Source organism: Fusarium mangiferae, assembly GCF_900044065.1.
Source record: "Fusarium mangiferae strain MRC7560 genome assembly, contig: FMAN_scaffold010, whole genome shotgun sequence".
Lineage (NCBI taxonomy): Eukaryota > Fungi > Ascomycota > Sordariomycetes > Hypocreales > Nectriaceae > Fusarium > Fusarium mangiferae.
The window spans coordinates 1,390,978-1,406,836 of record NW_024573930.1 but is presented as its reverse complement, the minus strand read 5'-3'; the positions used below and the strand labels follow the sequence as shown (position 1 = coordinate 1,406,836).

Sequence of the window (15,859 nt, the reverse complement as noted above, 5' to 3'; positions counted from 1 at the left end):
CTTGGAAGCCTTATGGAATGATTGAGAAGGTGACAGCCAGTTTCTTTGCCTATCAGCATCCTCAAGAGAATGAACTCCGTGGATAGGAATAAAGACGTTGCGTAGCGAGTAATGGGATATCTAGTGGTGTCTCTTGTAAGTTAACCTATGCTGAATTGTAAGTATCTGTATAACAAAAAATAGTATTGATATCCAACCTTGTGCATGGAAGTAGATGTGATACCACACTGCTTCATTTCCTTGACAATTTCGTTCGCCAAAGCATTGGCAACGAGATTTGTATTGCCAAAAGTAGCCAAAATCTTGAGTGTGAAGTCTAGATTCTGACCATGTTCTCTATCAGGCTCTGTCGGAGATGTACTTGCCATAAATACTAGAGAAGCCATATATGCAGCAAAGCAAATAAGGGGGTTCGTAAACGTCGCACCAAGATCGGGTATTATTCTAAAAATGTTGAGTATCTCTTCAGCTGCTGGTAGTAGACGGTCTTGAGATAGCCGGATCAGGTAAACCGGTAACCCCCGTAAATTCGACTTCATCCTCCACAAAGCTGCTCGGTGAAGGCAGATAGTAGCAGTCTGTAACATGACGTTGACGAAAATAGCGTTGTGAGTCCTGTAGTTGGCAGGAAGACAAAGATTCTTTGGTAGCATCAATAACATGAACTTGAGATCATTATCAATGCCTTTATGTCTCTGCCAGTACAGGTCTCCGTTGAAGTTGTGATCTTCTTGATAATGGCTGTTATTCGATCCAGTATGTTCTATGGTGCGGTGGAAGATATGCGCTGCGAGAACAGCTCCAGCAAACGTGGAGTGTTGTTCGGATTCGAGTAACTGGTCTCCGATGAAGCGCGTGTGCTCCTCTTGGCCGTTCTCATAAGCGTTGTCTGAGGCTGGAAGTCGAGTTTTGATCTAGAACGGCGCTCAATGGTATGCTAGAAGGACTCTAGCGGGAAACTCACGTTACGATCATGTATAAGTGCTGGCCATCCAGTCGTGGCACAGGTAAAGCGATCATAGCAGAATATTGTCCACCATGTACGGCGTCGTTCTTCAACTCCTATCCAGTCAACATGTTGGTCCCCACCCGATCTGGCGAAGTCAACTTGATGCAAGTTTAGCATCTGTGCAGCTCTAATGGCAGAACAGAGTGTTATAGAAGCCTTTGAAAACATAGAGTGCTCAGCTTCGAAACAGGATATCAGAGCCCTGGCTTGTACGTGTCCTAGAGTTATTGAGCTTTCACTGGTGTCCTATGTCCTTTGCTTAGCAAGTGTCTTGAAGGGAGACAGTCGTGACATACACCCAAGTCGTCTTGTTGAAGGTATTTTACGGCACGCTTGTAAAATACCATGCCCAGGTGGCGGTAGGCGTCAGATGTCTCTGCGGCAGAGGCCATAACGATGTATTGAAGACACATCGGAGGCTTCATATGATCCGGCAGGAAGAGGGATGCCATGAATCTCTGGCGATGTAGCAGGGGTGTAACCTGATGGATTTTGCTGAAGTATATGTTCATTCTGATGCAATTGTTACTAAATCAGAGGCAATGGGTTGAAGTGTATGGAAGGGCATCTTACAATGTTTCGATCAACTGTCGAGGAGGCGACTCCTCAAATAGGCCCAGCCTGACAACGGAGTCTTCCTCTTGACTAGCCGGTGTGGCGTCAATTGTTGCAAGAGGATTGTATCTGCTTTTGCTGCTTTCGATGTTGGATGCCCTCGTCTCTCGTGAGTTGTTAAGCAGTCTCTCCAGGCGTCCTATCGCGACCGAGTTCAACAATCATCCTGCTAGTTGGTAGTGACACCACATACCGAGTTTGGCCTCCAATTCTTTTGCTTGACCACGGGTTTTGCTTTGGTACGGTTGCCTTGATAAAGAATAAACGCAATCGTAGCTTTGCTTGCTGCATCGACTGCAGGAAGGTTTTGTACGGTCACACTTCAGTTTGCTTTTCCGACAAACAAGACAGCTAAAAGGAGCAAGAAGAGCAACATTTTCTTCTCCTTCATTGATTTCATTGGATTTATTGATGCTCGTGTCCATTTTTGGGTGTTGTTTGTGAATCAAAGGAGCAGAGGACGATGTTGAAAGAGGGAGATTTGGTAGTGAGATAAAATAGTGGAGAGGGGGAAACAGTACTCCCAATGCCAGGCTTTATGATATCTTCCCATCTGCACTAAAAGACTTAAGAAGAAGAGAAAAATATAATTTCTTCGATTCAAAATTAGATTTACGTACATACTATCCGCATTTTGTTTCAAGTAATTGACTAAACGCGAGTGTTATCGTCTGTTGGTTAGATCGTCATAGATTATTATTCCCCGCCATGGGAGACATTGGATGATCACTATCACAATCAACATTAATGACTGAGAGATGATTATAGTGAGTCCTAAGAAAAGACCAAGTTTGGATTCTATAGCTAGAAGTCTGTCCGAACCATCTGATCTCGCTGTGCTATCTGCACCTCTTCTCTCTGTCTACACCCCGTGATGATTTCCCAAGCTCCGAGTCGGGTCAAAATCAATGAGCGAGCGCTCAGCTAGTTCTCCTTCACGATGAGGGAGACCTCGCACTTGCCAGGCTTGAGGACGTGGGGGGAGTCGTTGTACTCGCGAAGCGGGATTCGGAGAACGACCTCGACCTGATCCTCTGCAGCAAGAACCTCGAAGGTCTGAATGCGGCAGGTGAATCGAGGGTGGTAGAGGCGATCGTAGCCATCCTTAGTGGTGCGGCAATGTTTGTCCTATATCTCTTCAGCATGTAGAGTAGCAAGGAGAAGAGAGTGACTTACGAAGGCGCAGCAGAGCTCCTCACGGCAAGCGTTGAGTCCGGCGGCACGGTCACCGGTGAGACCGAGAACATTCTTCGCGGCTACGATGTCCTTAACAACCGCCATCATGACGTCCTTGAGGTTGGAGGTCTCGTTGATGTAGTCCTGTGACTCGGTCAGTTCTGCTGCATACGAAGCTGTCTGTGTGGTTAGGAATACCTTCAGGGTCTGGGCGCCAGGGTGCTTCTCCTGCTTGAGACGATCGAGGAGCTGGATGACAGTGTCTCGGTTTTCAGACATCTTGAAGTTTGATCGAATCAATGAACAGTTGCTGAAATGTATGTGTGGGATGTCGATGTTGGTATCGAGGGTGATGTTGACTGGGTCAAATTTTATAGAATGCCACCGAGCTCAGGCCTTTATACCAGTAATTTCTGGGACCGACTCCAGCAATTCAAACAGCCAAAAGCCATTATTCAATTATCGATCCAAATGTCAATACCAAAGAGTGGGGGCTTTTCGTTTGAGTCCTCCTTTCACCACTGACAGTTATGTCAAGTCGTTAGAAATAACAATAAAAGAGGAATCATGTAAGTAAGTTTGTATAGAAAAGAATTTGATAGTCATCAAAGACAATAACTCATCAAGTAGCCGCTGGTTTGGCCGTGTTATTGTCCGTTATCTCACCCAGGCCTCTTGACTCCTGACGACTTGGACTCTCAGGTGAGATGGGCCACGAGTGACTCCGTGTCGAAAACGACGAGTCCCTATCGTCATCAGATGGACTCACGGGTCCCACGTGCGTCATGCTGCTTGACTTTGTCATCTCTGCAGCACCAAGCTCTGGCGTTCTCATGCATCCACGAAGTTCCTCCGCATGAGGTCGATCGCCTTCCATCTCGTACAATCCCTTGCTAACATAATATCCTTCTTGAGAAGCGTTGGCTTTCTCTATCTCAACAATTCTGAGCTGTTCTTCGACAGAGCGTCTTCGTTTCCTCTCACGCAGCCAGAGGAAGACGGCAATACCGATTAAAATAACACCAATTGTAACACCAACGCCCACTCCTGCTTTTCCTCCTGGCGAGAGACCGCTGTGAGTAGGTGTCATTGTGTCTGCTTCATCAGATGCTTGTGCTTGCTCGGGGTCGCCAGTCTCAGTCGGTGCGAGGCTCGTCCACGTAGATTCTGCCGCGGCGGCTGTCTCTTCAGATAATGCAGTAGTGGCGACTGTTGTCGAGACCTTTAGTGTTGTCGACGCTGCTGAGGCTGTAGATGATACAGCAGTGGGGAATGACGTTGGTTCGGTGGCTGTTCCATAAGGTTCCCAATATTGTTCGCAGATCTTCCAATAACTATTCTCGTATTCTGACTTCTGTTAGTTAAGCATTCGCATGCCGAGTCGACAACGACATACCGAATTCGTCATCTTCAGTACACTTCTTTTTTGTCTTCCTTTCCTTATTTGAGAGACATTGCTCCAACGTATCAACGATGGTCTGGTGATTCGGCTTATAGCACCAACAGTCGTAGTCGTCTTTGGCACAGCCAGTATTGGCAACACTGATGTCGAAGCATCCACTTATACATTCCGGAATAGCCTCATAGAGAGACTTTGCGTTCTTGTTGGCCATTGTAGGAAGAGATTACGACAATCGATTGATATATAACTTCAAGTGGGTGTAGTTTAAGCGGATGGATAGAACTGCGCCAGCGCAAACTCGAATGCAAAGACGAAGACAGACAGTGACAGATGCAAAGACAAGACAAGACACGAAGGAACAAGCTAGCACAGCTCAGACGCGAAAGTTCCAGGAAATAGGATCCCTTAAGAAGGATTCAAAATTGATTTAAGGCAACCAAGACTCCATCTGGACACGAAGGATCCCCTGTATCTCCATCTCACTCCATATAAGCTATTGGTTCATACCTGGAGGCTGCTCAATGCGCAGCATCGTCCTCAAACAACTAATGCTGGGAGTAAACCTCTTAAAGCTAGGGTCATGACTAGACTGATAGGGCCGTGTACGCTTCAAACATGTCTCCCGTCAGCGCTACAGCTGAGAATGGGTCGGAGGATCTGTTTCCTGGTAAAAGAGCGACATTCTAATTTCAGGAGCCAGGGGCATTTAGCCTTAAAAACTGGGGACCATCGGTATTTGGTTAAACCGTTAGTTAAAGTGGCTGAAGGGAATTTTAGACGCGAGAATTAACTAAGAGCGCGAAAAGCATGTGTAGCTTATTAACACATGCTCGAGTTAATGTTGTGAACTTAGTAGTGATATATGACAATTAGCCACATGGTTACGGTTACATGTGTTAGTCAACAAGAGGCCTCGACTCGCGAGACTCGGCCTCGGAACACAAATTACGAGATAAGCGACCGTACCAAGTAAATTCTGCCACTCAGAATTCTAGAACGGCCCTATCGTCAGCGAAAAAGGCTGTGATTGGTCAGGGATGGTCATTTCCCCCACCAGTTGGGCTCTTCACTCGCCTTATCGGACCTTGACGAGCGGAATAAAATCAACCATTTCCTTCTAGAAAATAACGATGAGGACAGAATCTCACCTCTTGCCATCGACATCATCAACTCTCACCTCAAAATAAGTGCGACAGAGCCCCCAGAGAGATGTCGTGGCTACCGAAAAACCTGTATCCGGAAGGCTCGGGAATTGACTCAAAGACAATCGAGGATATCGTCGTCCAGGACATTATCAAGAACGAGATGACCCGGAGAGAGCAGCTTGATCTCGCAACGGCTCTAACAGTTATGCTTGTGGCTGAGGCTGCCGATGAAACAACAACAAGCGTATGCATCGACTTTTCCTCTCATTTTCAGGGTGAGACTGACGCTCATAGTACGAATATGATGACGATGAGGAGTATGAGAGAAGAAAGATAATAAATAAAGTTGAAGAAGAGGAAGAAGTCGACGACGACGACGAAGAAGAGGACGAGGAGGATGAAGAGGACGAAGAGGAAGATGATGAGTATACAGATGTTTATGATTCGACGGAGGATGGTTTATATGACGCATTTGACGACGTGAGCTCATATGGTTCTCTGCGCTTTCTTGTCCTGGACATGCCCGTTGAGAATGCGGAACCAGAGCCCATCACCAGGAAGCGAGCTTTATCACGCGAAGAAACGCCATGCCCTCCACCGAGGAACCCGGCCAAGCGACAGAAGATGGATACATCCGCAGTATCAGAACCACCCAAACCACAGGCTTCGGGCACAAAGGAACCGGCGTCTCCATCAGCCCGACCTGAGTGGCAACAATACGGCGGAAAGGAAATACCGAAATCACTCATTCCTAGAATCGTCCGGTCAGCTCTCCTAGGCACTCCTCTGCACGCACTTCATCCCGAGGCACAATCGTTTCTCATGGCGATCAATTTCGACCTCCCTGGCTCCAAGGAACTGGCATGCGCCGTCATCGACATGGGCCTCAGATTCTCCAAGACAGCCACGAGGAGTGAGTACAAAATTGTATTTAAGGAATTACTCGAAAGCCATGGCCGGATCTCGATGTACAATAGCGCCCATAACAACTTCGAGGCGCAGCATAGGCTTTTCTGGAACAAGGTCAAGAAGCATACCGGCAAGCCTGTGCCTCCTGAGCGACTAGTAGAGCATCAGGCGAGAAAACGGAGACGAATAGCTGAATCGTACGCCAGAAATAAAGCCATACATGCAGAGGAAAACGCGAAGAAACTGGCTCTTCAGAAGCAGTTGAAAGAGCAGTTTGCGAAGAAAATGAGCGAAGGAGAGGCCAAGAAGTTACCTCTGGATGAGAGGGTTAAGAAGTGGCTGAAGGAGATTGTCCCGGTTCAGAAGAAATAGCACGGTATGGCATGGCATGGCATGGATAGCAAGAGATGAGAAACGTCAGTCTTCAGTGGAATGGGTTGCATCATGGCATTTATGAATACAAGATCGAGATACCCCCTTTACACGATAGGAAACGACAAAGTTATATGTATTATGGATTAACTTAGTATAAGCCACACGATATCACTCAATTCTTGACGCCACGCAGATGCAGCTTAAACGGTCCGTCAAGCTGCATGGCAGCACGCTATAGTCGTGAGTCTGGTGACAGACGCATGGCTAGATGGAACTATAATCGCGCGAAGTCTTGAATGTCTGCCCACTATAAGAGCGGTCAACTACAAAGGATTTCTACGCTTTTGCAGTTCAGCAGAACTACGCCATATATCGTCAGCCCTAGTTCGTGTTCGTATCCAACGAACCTCGCTTGATCAACATTAATGGAACTCAATGCTTCTTCGGAGGGTGCAGCCGGTCGATTTGTCGACCCACCAGCAAATTGAGACATCGAAACTTATCGATTCGCTGTCGATCACTGGGCAAAAAAAAAATAACATTCTCTGAAACACCACATGTGCAGTTGGTGTGTGGAGTCGAAACAGGCTGAGTCGTGTGTGCATGCAGCGTCGTCCCGAGACAGAAATAGCTGCGGAGAGTCCCATTTTGCTGGCTGTGAGAGACTCAAGGCCAGACATTAACTGATGCGGTGGGAGAGATGAGTGCTGTGGCCCGGAGGGTTCGGGAGTCATGGACATGGTTGATGAATAGTGCTGATCACATCTTTTGACGATATAAACTCCAACGGACACGGATGGATCTTACATGGAACAATAGGCCATAGGATGAGATAGATTTCAGTGAGTATCATAGTTTGAACGTTGGAAGTTGAAAACGAGCCCCAGACCTTGGGTCTAGATTCTACCGAACAACCACCCGAATGGAGACAAGAAAACCTGGGACCTCTATCTCCAGTGACAAAAAGACTTGAGTAAACTCAGCATGAGTTTATCTGAGTTTGGATTGAGTATTTGTGACACCTCGGTCCAACGCCAGAGGTTTTCTTGCTCCCTGGGGCGACCCCACGTTGGCGGATGCGCTTGAGTAGAGTCCGCCTTGGCCTAACAGTTTTGAAGCCACCATCAGCTCAGTAAGAACATTCGTTATTCCAGCGGTCAAGGTCAGTACAGCTGACAATGCTGTTCTACAGAACATGCAGTGAGTAGAAGCGGTCAATTCGATCAATTCAAGGGAAAGAATCTTCAACGTTCAGACTCCGTCTCCAACGGAATGAGTTTTGGCCAGGAGATGCGCAATGCTTCATCGTCATCATCTAGCCCCTCGACGTACGTATGTAAGTGGCTTTTTGGGGGGCGGAGGGCCATCAAGTACCTGTACATGAGCGTTCCCAAATGCTGCGCCAAGGGCTTACCGAGATGGGCAGGTCAAGCATCGATCGATACAAGGACCCCTATCAAACATCTCCAAGTCATCAGCAGCCACTGAAGGAGACCAGATTCACAGGTAGACAGGTCTCATGGGTTTCAGGCTCATCATGGATGAGGTGCTGACGTCGATTTGTTTAGCGCCCGTTGGTCCAAGAGCCCGTTGAGCGGGTGATGGCCCATGGCATTTCGGTCATAAACTTGGAATGCCCCGGCAGTAATTAATTAGTTGGTTAATTAATCGTGGCCAAGGAAATTGTAAATGATCTCTCTCTTATTTCGGCCTCGGGGTATTGACTGTCACTAACATGCCGAACCACGTACGTACATAGATCCATTGTCTAGGTTCTTTTTTTGTTGATGTCTACAACGCTAAGATCTCCGCCCAATGAACCGGTAACAGCAGATGGAGGAGCTTGTTCTGTAGCTTGTTTGGGTTTGAGTGAAGTGGTTGGCTGGGGACCACTAGAAGTTGGCAGCTTGCAGCGGGGACAGCGCCTAAATGGGTGTCGCATGTACCGATACTTGTTCCTTTGGGGTGTCTCAGGAGCCCACCCACATTCATCCAGGCTCTTTCATCACAAATGGATGGAAGCTGGCCCAGCTGGGCCTGGAGTGTGCGACGCCGTTTCCAAGGTTTCCAGGTTCTCTACTTTCATACAGTAACTTCAAAGCCCTGCACTAGACAGACTATTTGCTTTCTCAACCTTTTCTTCTTGTATATTCTCTTCCTAGAACCACATTATCGTTAGGTACTTTCTCCGCGGCTCGTACTCTCAATTGTTCATCTTTCTTATGAGCTTATAGAGTTTGCTTCAACCCCCTATAAACCAGAGAGAGTCCTTCGTCGCTGCCGCAACCGATACCGTCACCATCGCACATGTGGTCCTAAATAGAGTCTAGATTTCCGCTTCGACTCTCCTCCTCCGCCTCCGTCCTGAACATTGACTATCGGACCGCAATGGACGCCGACATCTTCGCACGAAGTGGCGGCCTCGGCGGCGACCCGAGCGATCGACCTGGATTCTATAAACCTGTCGGTATTGGTTTGGCTGTTGGATCTGGTGTCTTTATCGGTATCTCTTTCGTCCTAAAGAAGGTCGGGTTATTGCGCGCCAACGAGAAATACAACGAGGTTGCCGGAGAAGGATATGGATACCTCAAAAACTTCTACTGGTGGGCGGGAATGACACTCATGATCATTGGCGAAATCCTCAACTTTGTCGCATATGCCTTCACCGATGCAATTCTCGTCACTCCTCTCGGCGCATTGTCCGTTGTTATCACAGCCATCCTCTCGGCCATCTTCCTCAAAGAGCGCCTCAGCATGGTCGGGAAAGTTGCTTGCTTCCTCTGCATTGTCGGCTCGGTTGTTATTGTCATGAATGCTCCGCATACATCATCCGTCAGCGATATCCAAGAGATGCAGAAATACTTTATTACACCCGGATTTCTCACCTATGCCGGCCTCATTATAGTTGGATCTATCGCCACTGCACTATGGGCTGGACCAAGATATGGCAACAAGAACATGTTGGTCTATATCTCAATCTGCAGTTGGATTGGTGGACTCAGTGTCGTCTCGACTCAAGGGCTGGGTGCTGCCATCATTGCTTGGATCGGCGGCAAACCTCAGTACAAGGAATGGTTCCTATGGGTTTTGTTCGTCTTTGTCATTGGCACATTATTGACAGAGATCATTTATCTCAACGTACGGGCCCAGTTCTCCGCTGTATCTCAGTCGCTAACAACTCATCACAGAAAGCGCTCAACATCTATAACGCAGCCCTCGTTACCCCAACATATTACGTCTACTTTACCAGTACGACTATTATCACGTCAGCAATTCTTTTCCAAGGTTTCAAGGGCACTGCCCAGTCTATCGTCACCGTTGTTTTAGGTTTCTTAACAATTTGTTCCGGAGTAGTGTTACTACAGCTTTCAAAATCAGCAAAGGATGTGCCCGACGCAGCAGTCTTCAGCGGCGACCTCGATCAGATCCAGACTATTGCCGAGCAGGAACAGCCAGAGTCAGAACCCAAGGCCGATGCCATCCGCGGAGCCGCTGCCATCGTGCGACAGATCTCCCAGCGACGACTTAGAATGGAAGCCGAAGAGCTCAAGCGACTCCACGAGGAAAAGATGATGATGGACACAATGGACCCTATCCGAGAAGATGGACAGCAGCCAGAGTGGGAATGGGATGGCTTGAGAAGAAGACGGACAATGACTTTCAGGACCGGGACGATTAGCAGTTCTAGAGCAGGATCAGTGACATCGCCTCCACCACCGATGCCTCCCGCCTCACCCCGTTTTGCTGTAAGACCAAGCAGTCCAAGGCACCCACCTTTAGGCATGTCGCAGTTCCCACCGGTCGAAGACGGAGACGATAGCGACGATGACAACAACCGTCAGGAAACAAACACCCTCTTCTCTAGCATTGCAGGTACCATTCGAGGTAGAGCCAGAGGCTTCACCAACTTCTCAGGCCGACACGCCAACGACGATCATGAAGACGATAAACCGCGGCCCCGCAGCCCAATGCACCCGGTCCCCCTGACTGAGATTGCCGTCCCCCGGGATAAGGCCGACGAAGAACACGCCGCTTACTACGGTCAAACTCGGGAGCACGAGTACAATGGACAGGATACTGAGTACCGAGGGGCGTCATTCCGAAGTGGTGACAGCCTTGCGCCTCCGACGCCCCCGCCTCATGGACAACCTCAGGATACGACACGACGTCAGTTTTCATTCCATAACGTTTTCCGGCGGCCTCACTCATCGTCTAGATCAACATCGCACGTCGCGGACCCAACGGAGGAAGAGCGGGCCGGACTCGTCAAGGACGATAGCCAGCCTGGCCCATCTTTTCTCTAGGGGCAAATCCGATGGGTAATGTCAGCATTCGGGGTGGTACTATGAGCAAGGAAGGGGTGGAAACATGCATTTGCACGGCGCTATTGGAGTTCATTTCTTTTGGGCTACTGGGTTTCGCTTGGTTGGGTTATTCGGTTGCATAGCGATTGTATAATGTCGTCACGCCTGGGTTAAGTAGGGTATAGAACATGGCTTGGACGGAGCGCGAGCTTGATGACTACCTTTATATACAAAACTGCTGTGGGACATGATGGCCGGGTCAGTGGAGGATAGGAACACGACATGATGAATAAAGATCAGTTGTATACGTTAAAAAGATGCTATCTATGAAACGACTGGCTGCAGCACTGATAGCACAAGTGATTGTACAAGATTAAGAGGAGAGTCGCCGTTATTACTTTCATGAATTCGTTCAAACCGTTACGCTATACCAGTCCAAAGCATCTCTGGGATAAGCTTTCTGAACACCTGAAACTCCAAGCATTTAATAAGATTTTAATCAAAAGACCTCCGATCCGCTTATTGCCGACTTCCATCGTCATTTGCTTGTTCTTGTACTACCAATCAGCAGCCCAACCGTTCTGCTCGAGGAACTCCTCGCAGGCTTGCTTCAATGCCAGGTTTGGCCGCAGCTCAGAAGGCACGAGTGGCTCGCGCGTGAGAGGGTCACTATGATGCCTATTCAGGTGCTCCATGATAGACGCACGCTCGTATGACTTTCCAGTCTTGGTCTGTACCTTGTTAGCAAGCGTGGCATTCGACCGTGGTGAGTAACTTACCATGACAGGATCAACCATGAAACCAAAGCTGATGTCGTCAATGGCCCAGTCTGGAACCTCTCTCTTCTTCTCACCGTCTGCCCTTGCTCTTTCAAAGATCTCCTTCATCCTCTCAATCTTGGCATCACTCTCCTCCTCAATTTCCTGCTTCACCATTCCATCCTCCGTGTCCGCTAGCGTAGCCTCTTTGTCCTTGGTCAATAATTCAAGCATCTCCCTTTCAAGATCCTGCGACTCGCGAACACGCTTCTTCTCGAGATCGTCCCAGCGCTCTTTCTTGCAGCGAAGAACGAGAGCCGTCACAGCAGCGAGCGAGCGATCCCCCGAAGCGGCGCACAGCTTGTGCGCATGCAGAGCGTTCTCAAGCGCAGCGTCATAGTCGCGAAGAGCGATCTGTGCTTGGGCAAGATAGTACCGGGCCTTCATGTTGTCAGGCGTCAGCTGCAAACAAGCTTCGCAGTCGGTGATCACCGAGTCCCAATAATTAAGCTTAAGGCGGGCCATGGCGCGATTAGTGTAGAGAGCAGGATTTTTGGGGTCGGCGATGATGCTATTGCGATCTTTGTCAGAATAGGCTCTCTCTCCCTAAGCTGTGCTGTGCTGTGCTGATTATGTGTGCTCACGCTTTGGAGTAGAGGCTATCGGCGCCGACGTAGTCCCCCGCCTGGAAACATTTGTTCCCTTCATTCTTGAGCTGGAGTGACTTAGACATGTTGAGTCAAGTGCGGTGCGTGAGACTGGGTGTGAGTGGTGGTGAGATGTAGTAAGACTGGAGAGTAACTAATGCCGTAATAGAAGATTCGTTACTGTATTTCGGATGCTCGGACAAGAGAGCCCGGTATCTATAAAGGCGCTGGCTGATATTATGATGGCAAAGAAAGAAAGAAGAATAAACTGCACAGCAGAGCAAAGAAAACAGGGGGAACAGAACCAAGAAAAGTCGCAGTATGAAGCGTGCAGAAAGTGACGGGAACAAGCTGTGCTGTGCTGTTCGCTCTAGGAGACAGAAGCAGGGGGAGTTACTGGAAACAGCGAGCGAGCCACAATGACACACGTAACTTGGGTTGGTACTCAAGTCTAGAGGAGAGAAGAGCAAAGGACCCTTGATTTTGGGAGGGTTTGATAGAGCTTTTGATTGGATTTCTAAGCGCGTGTTCCCTGGAAAGTTCGAGAAACAGGCGGGCCTAGAAATTGCGGGGTGAATATTGTCAATACCTAGTACCTAGTCTAGATAGTCTCCTCATCATGAGACAAGTCATGAGAAACATGTTCATTCATTCATTCATGAAAAAAAGAATCAAAAATGCATTTTATTGCTCATAATCTACCTGCACAAATCTATCGTGACTCTTGTTTCCAAGTCACCTGATTCCGCCTCTCAGGAATCTGTCTGTGTCTAAATGCCAATCCAATATCTAATGCAATATCATGTCATCTATGCCATGTCATGTCATGCCATGGATGTCATATCATGTCCTGTCGTCCATGTCGTGTAGTATCCTAAAACTCCCCAAACTCCGTATAATAGGTCAGCAAAAACAAAGTGGCCCAACCAACTAATACTCTCTCTCTCTCATCTTCCGTCTTACATCTCCACCAAACGCACAACCAAATTCTCCTTTGGTCGCAATGTGAAAGCCGGTCCAGCGACTTCAACTTGCTTCTCTTCGTTTCCAAGAGGTTTCTCGATCTTGAACTTGCGCACCATCTCTACAAGCATGACCTTCATCTCCATGAAAGAAAGCTGCTTACCGATGCACATTCGGGGCCCGTTGTGAAACGTCTCAAAGGCGTACGCGCTTCTCGTGTCGCCTTTGAGATCGCTCCAGCGGTCAGGATTGAACTCCTGCGCGTCTGGGCCCCAGACCAGAGGGTGCGTGTTCATCACCGCGGGCGAGAGTTGGATCACGGCTCCCTTGGGGATCATGGTCCCGTCGATTTCGACGTCTTCGGTCGCTTGGCGGGGTGCCATGGCCACTGTAAACATGTTAGCGAATCAATTTTCTAATACCAGGGGATGGGAGATGGGTTACTTACCTGCGCAGTAGAGCCGCAGAACTTCGCGCACAAAGTTGTGCAAATACGGGAGTTTGTCGATATCGCTGAAGACAGGCACGCCGCAAGTGCTGTCCATGCCTGCGATCTCGTCTCGCAGACGCTGCTGGCAGTCCGGTCGGCGTGACAGCTTGTGAACGGCCCAGGTGATAGAACAAGCTGTCGTGTCATGTCCAAGGATCAAAAGATTGAGAACCTATTGCCACTGTTAGCACAATTCACAACGTCCAGAACTCAGGGGGCAACTTACATATTCAACAATTCTCTTGTCGTTCCAATCAGGGTCGGAGTGCTCCAGCAAACACTGGAGGGCGTCTCGGTTCTTTTCGTGGCCAAGGCCTTGTTCGCACTGATTACGTCGGATCGTCATCAAACCTACAATGAACTCCCGGGCTCGGGCGCAGCTCTGAGAAAACTCAATGCATTCCTTCATGGGTAAATACTGTCGAATCGGGATTAGTGAGTTCAAGTAGTTGATAACATGGCCAAACGTCGAGGGTTGCATCATCGTGGTGAAGGTGTCAAACAATGGAGACTCGTCGGATTCGAGGTGGTTAAGATCAAGGCCAAACGTTTCGAGTCCAATCACATCGAGGACTGCCTTCCAAATGTTGCTCTCGACTATAAGATTGTTAGCTCAGTCGCACCGAAAAAGGGGGGAGGGGGTTACTTACTCTCAACGTTACCGTGTTCGTTGCGTTGCTGAGTCAGTACATCGATCAGTTGTTCGGCCTTTTGCTGAACAACGGGGGAGAAGGCTCTGAGTCGAGCAGCCGAAAACGGTTCTAAGAAGAAGTCAGCATTGGTGTCAATTTGTATCAGGGTTGGTTGTACTTACGACTGAGGGCTGCTCGACGGACCTTGTGAAGCTTGCCTTCAACAAAGGGAAGTCCATCGCCGATGAATTCATGCGCGAACTGCTTCGCAAAGGCAGGCTTCACAAAGTACGAGCTCTTCGTCTGAAGGACCTGCTTGTATGCCTGGATGCTGTTTACAAACAGCGTCTCACCGTTGGCAAAGTTCAGGTATCGAATAATGGGCGCATCGGGGAATTCGCGAGACCACTTGCAAAGGAGTTCAGGAAACCAAGGGACCTGAAGGAACTTTGCAGTCTGTCCGAGAAAGAAGGCATTGTCCTATTAACAACGTTAGCAAAATGGCACGCAAGCGACGGGTGGGTTTACTTACTCTTGGTCCGGGGAGATGTCGAAGGGGGGATACATAGAAGGGATACACAAAGACGTTGAAGGCGATGATACCAATCACAAGCATGCCCAAGACGACCAATCCCATTGAAAGAGAAGGCATCGAAGGAAGCAAAGACGTCATCTTGATCGAAAAATAGAACGAGTCGTACATGTCGTGCTCTGAGCGGAAGTAACCAAGATATGAGGGATAAGAAGACGTACGTGATAGATAGGTAAGTATCTATCAAAGAGCAGGAATAATGGGATTGTGAGAGAAAGCAAGAATTACAAAGCCATGACGCAGGCCAGGATATCGATATATATTGTGCTGATTATGGCACTGGCAGCTGTCAATCATTCAGTGTCCAGTGTCCACGCACCTGGCGGGTGGCAGCCAGTGGCAGACGGAGACGGCTAGTGAACATGGACGAGCATGTTGCATTGACTTGACTTGACGTCTACGGGTACGGGCAAGATCAAGGCCCCGAACATCGAACATCGAACATCGGGCGTTTCTATATAGAGAGTTGTGGCACAGCCTTTGCCAGTCCCAAGGTATGGTATGGTCTTTGGGGGGGGAGATGGGGGCCGAAGCTTTGTTGTCGATACATATACAGCGAATACCACGTAGAAAACAGGCCAATCACTCTACCAATCCGGAGAACATGCAATGATGCGTTATCTATGTGCCGCTGTCACTCGAGTCTGATGCCGTGCGTGGCAATTTCCGAACAGATTTGAAAGGGGGTCAGTTGGTTATCTTGGTTTCTCGGAACGAATGGACGCTGGATGAATACCCTTTTGGGACGATGCAGTTTGCCGATGCATTGGGACCTTGCTTTTCCAATGCTTTACAGGCATGGATTAACAAACGTCAACAGCCTAATCTGTGAGACTCTACAG

The 15,859-nt window shown here is 48.6% G+C and overlaps 7 protein-coding genes across 7 annotated transcripts; 2 read left to right on the top strand and 5 right to left on the bottom strand.

Moving 5' to 3' along the window:
- Positions 1–61: 61 nt before the first annotated feature.
- On the bottom strand, positions 62–2,049 carry FMAN_02564 (uncharacterized protein; the record flags this gene model as incomplete). The annotated part of the gene is made up of 6 exons (XM_041820140.1): positions 62–145; positions 198–914; positions 965–1,255; positions 1,306–1,522; positions 1,583–1,763; positions 1,818–2,049. 6 exons carry the CDS (start codon positions 2,047–2,049, stop codon positions 62–64), a joined length of 1,722 nt encoding a protein of 573 aa, XP_041686050.1.
- Positions 2,050–2,548: 499 nt separating this feature from the next.
- Positions 2,549–3,079, bottom strand: FMAN_02563 (uncharacterized protein; the record flags this gene model as incomplete). Its single annotated transcript, XM_041820139.1, has 3 exons — positions 2,549–2,752; positions 2,801–2,944; positions 2,999–3,079. The coding sequence occupies 3 exons, from the start codon at positions 3,077–3,079 to the stop codon at positions 2,549–2,551; spliced, it is 429 nt and encodes a 142-aa protein (XP_041686049.1).
- A 343-nt stretch (positions 3,080–3,422) lies between these two features.
- Positions 3,423–4,413, bottom strand: FMAN_02562 (uncharacterized protein; the record flags this gene model as incomplete). Its single annotated transcript, XM_041820138.1, has 2 exons — positions 3,423–4,147; positions 4,197–4,413. The coding sequence occupies 2 exons, from the start codon at positions 4,411–4,413 to the stop codon at positions 3,423–3,425; spliced, it is 942 nt and encodes a 313-aa protein (XP_041686048.1).
- Positions 4,414–5,411: 998 nt separating this feature from the next.
- On the top strand, positions 5,412–6,628 carry FMAN_02561 (uncharacterized protein; the record flags this gene model as incomplete). Its single annotated transcript, XM_041820137.1, has 2 exons — positions 5,412–5,591; positions 5,642–6,628. 2 exons carry the CDS (start codon positions 5,412–5,414, stop codon positions 6,626–6,628), a joined length of 1,167 nt encoding a protein of 388 aa, XP_041686047.1.
- A 2,391-nt stretch (positions 6,629–9,019) lies between these two features.
- Positions 9,020–10,935, top strand: FMAN_02560 (uncharacterized protein; the record flags this gene model as incomplete). The annotated part of the gene is made up of 2 exons (XM_041820136.1): positions 9,020–9,769; positions 9,820–10,935. The coding sequence occupies 2 exons, from the start codon at positions 9,020–9,022 to the stop codon at positions 10,933–10,935; spliced, it is 1,866 nt and encodes a 621-aa protein (XP_041686046.1).
- Positions 10,936–11,492: 557 nt separating this feature from the next.
- FMAN_02559 (uncharacterized protein) lies at positions 11,493–12,426 on the bottom strand (the record flags this gene model as incomplete). Its single annotated transcript, XM_041820135.1, has 3 exons — positions 11,493–11,666; positions 11,715–12,264; positions 12,338–12,426. The coding sequence occupies 3 exons, from the start codon at positions 12,424–12,426 to the stop codon at positions 11,493–11,495; spliced, it is 813 nt and encodes a 270-aa protein (XP_041686045.1).
- An 873-nt stretch (positions 12,427–13,299) lies between these two features.
- Positions 13,300–15,077, bottom strand: FMAN_02558 (uncharacterized protein; the record flags this gene model as incomplete). Its single annotated transcript, XM_041820133.1, has 6 exons — positions 13,300–13,691; positions 13,752–13,965; positions 14,020–14,390; positions 14,444–14,554; positions 14,608–14,905; positions 14,958–15,077. 6 exons carry the CDS (start codon positions 15,075–15,077, stop codon positions 13,300–13,302), a joined length of 1,506 nt encoding a protein of 501 aa, XP_041686044.1.
- Between the last annotated feature and the right edge of the window lie 782 nt (positions 15,078–15,859).